Source organism: Telopea speciosissima, chromosome 11, assembly GCF_018873765.1.
Source record: "Telopea speciosissima isolate NSW1024214 ecotype Mountain lineage chromosome 11, Tspe_v1, whole genome shotgun sequence".
Classification (NCBI taxonomy): Eukaryota; Viridiplantae; Streptophyta; class Magnoliopsida; order Proteales; family Proteaceae; genus Telopea; species Telopea speciosissima.
The window spans coordinates 2,315,547-2,317,663 of NC_057926.1; the positions used below are offsets into that span (position 1 = coordinate 2,315,547).

The window sequence follows — 2,117 nt, forward strand, 5'->3', positions numbered from 1 at the left end:
TGAAGGTCCGCCAAGTCTCCCCTTCACCTTGAGGGGGTGTATTGACCGAATAAGGAGTTCCCATTCTTGGGAACTCAATATTCGGTTATCCCATATTATTCTCACAATATTCTCTCAAGATTTCCATATCACATGTAATCAGTTTTTCATATCACATGTAATCTCATATGATCTCACTTACTATGTATCAGCTCAATCACATTGTCATTATATATTTCACCTCTCTATTGAGAGATAATCAATGAAGAACGAATCCTATTTCCATCAATATGAAGCTGCTGCCAGGCGATATTTTGGTAACTTCTTAATTTATTTATTTTTTCTCCAAGAACATTATCATGTTAGGGTTTGAGTAAAGCTAGTCATTAAGTAGAGCTAGGGTGCCCAAATACCCATAAGTCTCCACATCGATGTAGGATTATTACTTCGGCCTTGTAAATTTTGTTATTGGTGAAGCCTAATCACAACCCAAAAAGTGCTGTGGGCAATCTTTGAAGGGCCGTTTCAGCTTCGAAACGTGCCAGAAAAGCCTAAAAGTGCATTTCAACATATGTTGTATTCTGGTCCAAACCAGATCGGGTGGGTCTTTTGGGCTTCTAGGGGTATTTATGTACTTTTCTGGGGTAGGGCTTCCTTATAAAATGTTATTATCTCGTTAAGAGGGTAAGGTGAGACTTGAGGGTTTATAATTTGCTTCACAAAAATAGTGAAAACAGTTCTATCGCTCGCCGTAGACGTAGCATACCAAATTGGGGGTGAATCACGTAAAATCTGATGTTGTGTGTTTATCTTCTCTTCTTTTTCGTTTTCTTCTGCAAAATCCCTATTTTTGGACGTTGTTTTTCTAACAAATTTGACCAGAAATCTAGTGGATTTCGGACGAATCAAGCCCATCATGAGTTTTTTTTTTTTTTTTGGTAGAGGCCCTTCATGAGTTAGATAATCGAGTTTTGAAATAGTGGTGTGACGACCATGCTGGTTCTCTCATTATTAATTTATCTTTTCTATATTTCTTTAGATATTGTGGAGGAAATTACAAACAAGAAAATACAATACATCAAAGGGGCAGACGAATATGGAAAAACTTCTCTCCACTATGCAGCAGAATTTGGGGAAGAGTGGATAGTAGAGAGGTTGATAAAGAAATTTCCTTCCAGTGCATATACGTTGGACATAAATGGTCACTCTCCACTTCACATTGCAGTTTGGAAATTCAACCTTAAAGCAGTGAAAGAGCTGATTAAACATTGCCCAGATAGTATGGAGCAGGTAAGCCAGAAAGGAGAGTCCATTCTTCATTTTGCAGTGAAGAGTGAAAGGTTGAGAATGGTGATCTATGTTGTGGATATATTGGGTCCTGAAGGATTGCTAAACCAACCAGATATGTATGGAAATACAGCTTTCCATGTTTCTGCTAATCTCACTTCTACCAGGAAATTTTTTTTATTTGGCATTCGATGCAAGGCAAGATCCATGGGCACTTAACAATGAACAGCAGATAGCTTTTGATATTCAAGACCAGCAACCTCGAAACTCAGTATTTTCCACGGTATGTTACCGATCAAAAAGCCCATGTCTTTATACATTCTTGTGTGTTTTATGTTGTACCCGTTAAGAACAGCGCTTTGCAAAAGAAAAAATAAATAAATAAATAAGAGAATCACACACACATAACACAAAGAGGCCTAAAGGAATCGACCCACCTTGCACATTAATCTACGTTACTAGTGGGGTCTTGAAAAACTAGTGGGTCCAAGATGGGGGGTTTGGAGGTGGGAGTACTCGAGAAAACTTTTTAAGTTACATGGGTATTTTGATAAATTTCTAGTATTTAGGGTTTCACTATATATTTGAAGAACCGAGAATTCTTTCTCCAATAATCAGTCTGATAGAGAAGTGTGAGAACAAGCGACTTTAACCCAGCCTATTCTCCATTGATAGTACTGAAGCAAATCTCATCTCATTTTAAACGTATATTCTTGTATTCGATTATGTGATTGTTTATTTGTGATTTCCATTCTTTTTTGCAACTATATATATATGTTCCTTGCTGATGTCAAACATGTGGGTCAAATTTATACGAGCACCGAATTGGAGACTATGGATAAAGAAGCTTG

The 2,117-nt window shown here is 37.3% G+C and overlaps 1 protein-coding gene across 1 annotated transcript; it reads left to right on the forward strand.

The window, feature by feature from the left end:
* The first annotated feature begins 241 nt into the window (after positions 1–241).
* LOC122646189 (ankyrin repeat-containing protein BDA1-like) lies at positions 242–1,543 on the forward strand. The gene is made up of 2 exons (XM_043839687.1): positions 242–296; positions 1,019–1,543. The coding sequence occupies exons 1-2, from the start codon at positions 242–244 to the stop codon at positions 1,483–1,485; spliced, it is 522 nt and encodes a 173-aa protein (XP_043695622.1). The 3' UTR covers positions 1,486–1,543.
* The last annotated feature ends 574 nt before the right edge of the window (positions 1,544–2,117 follow it).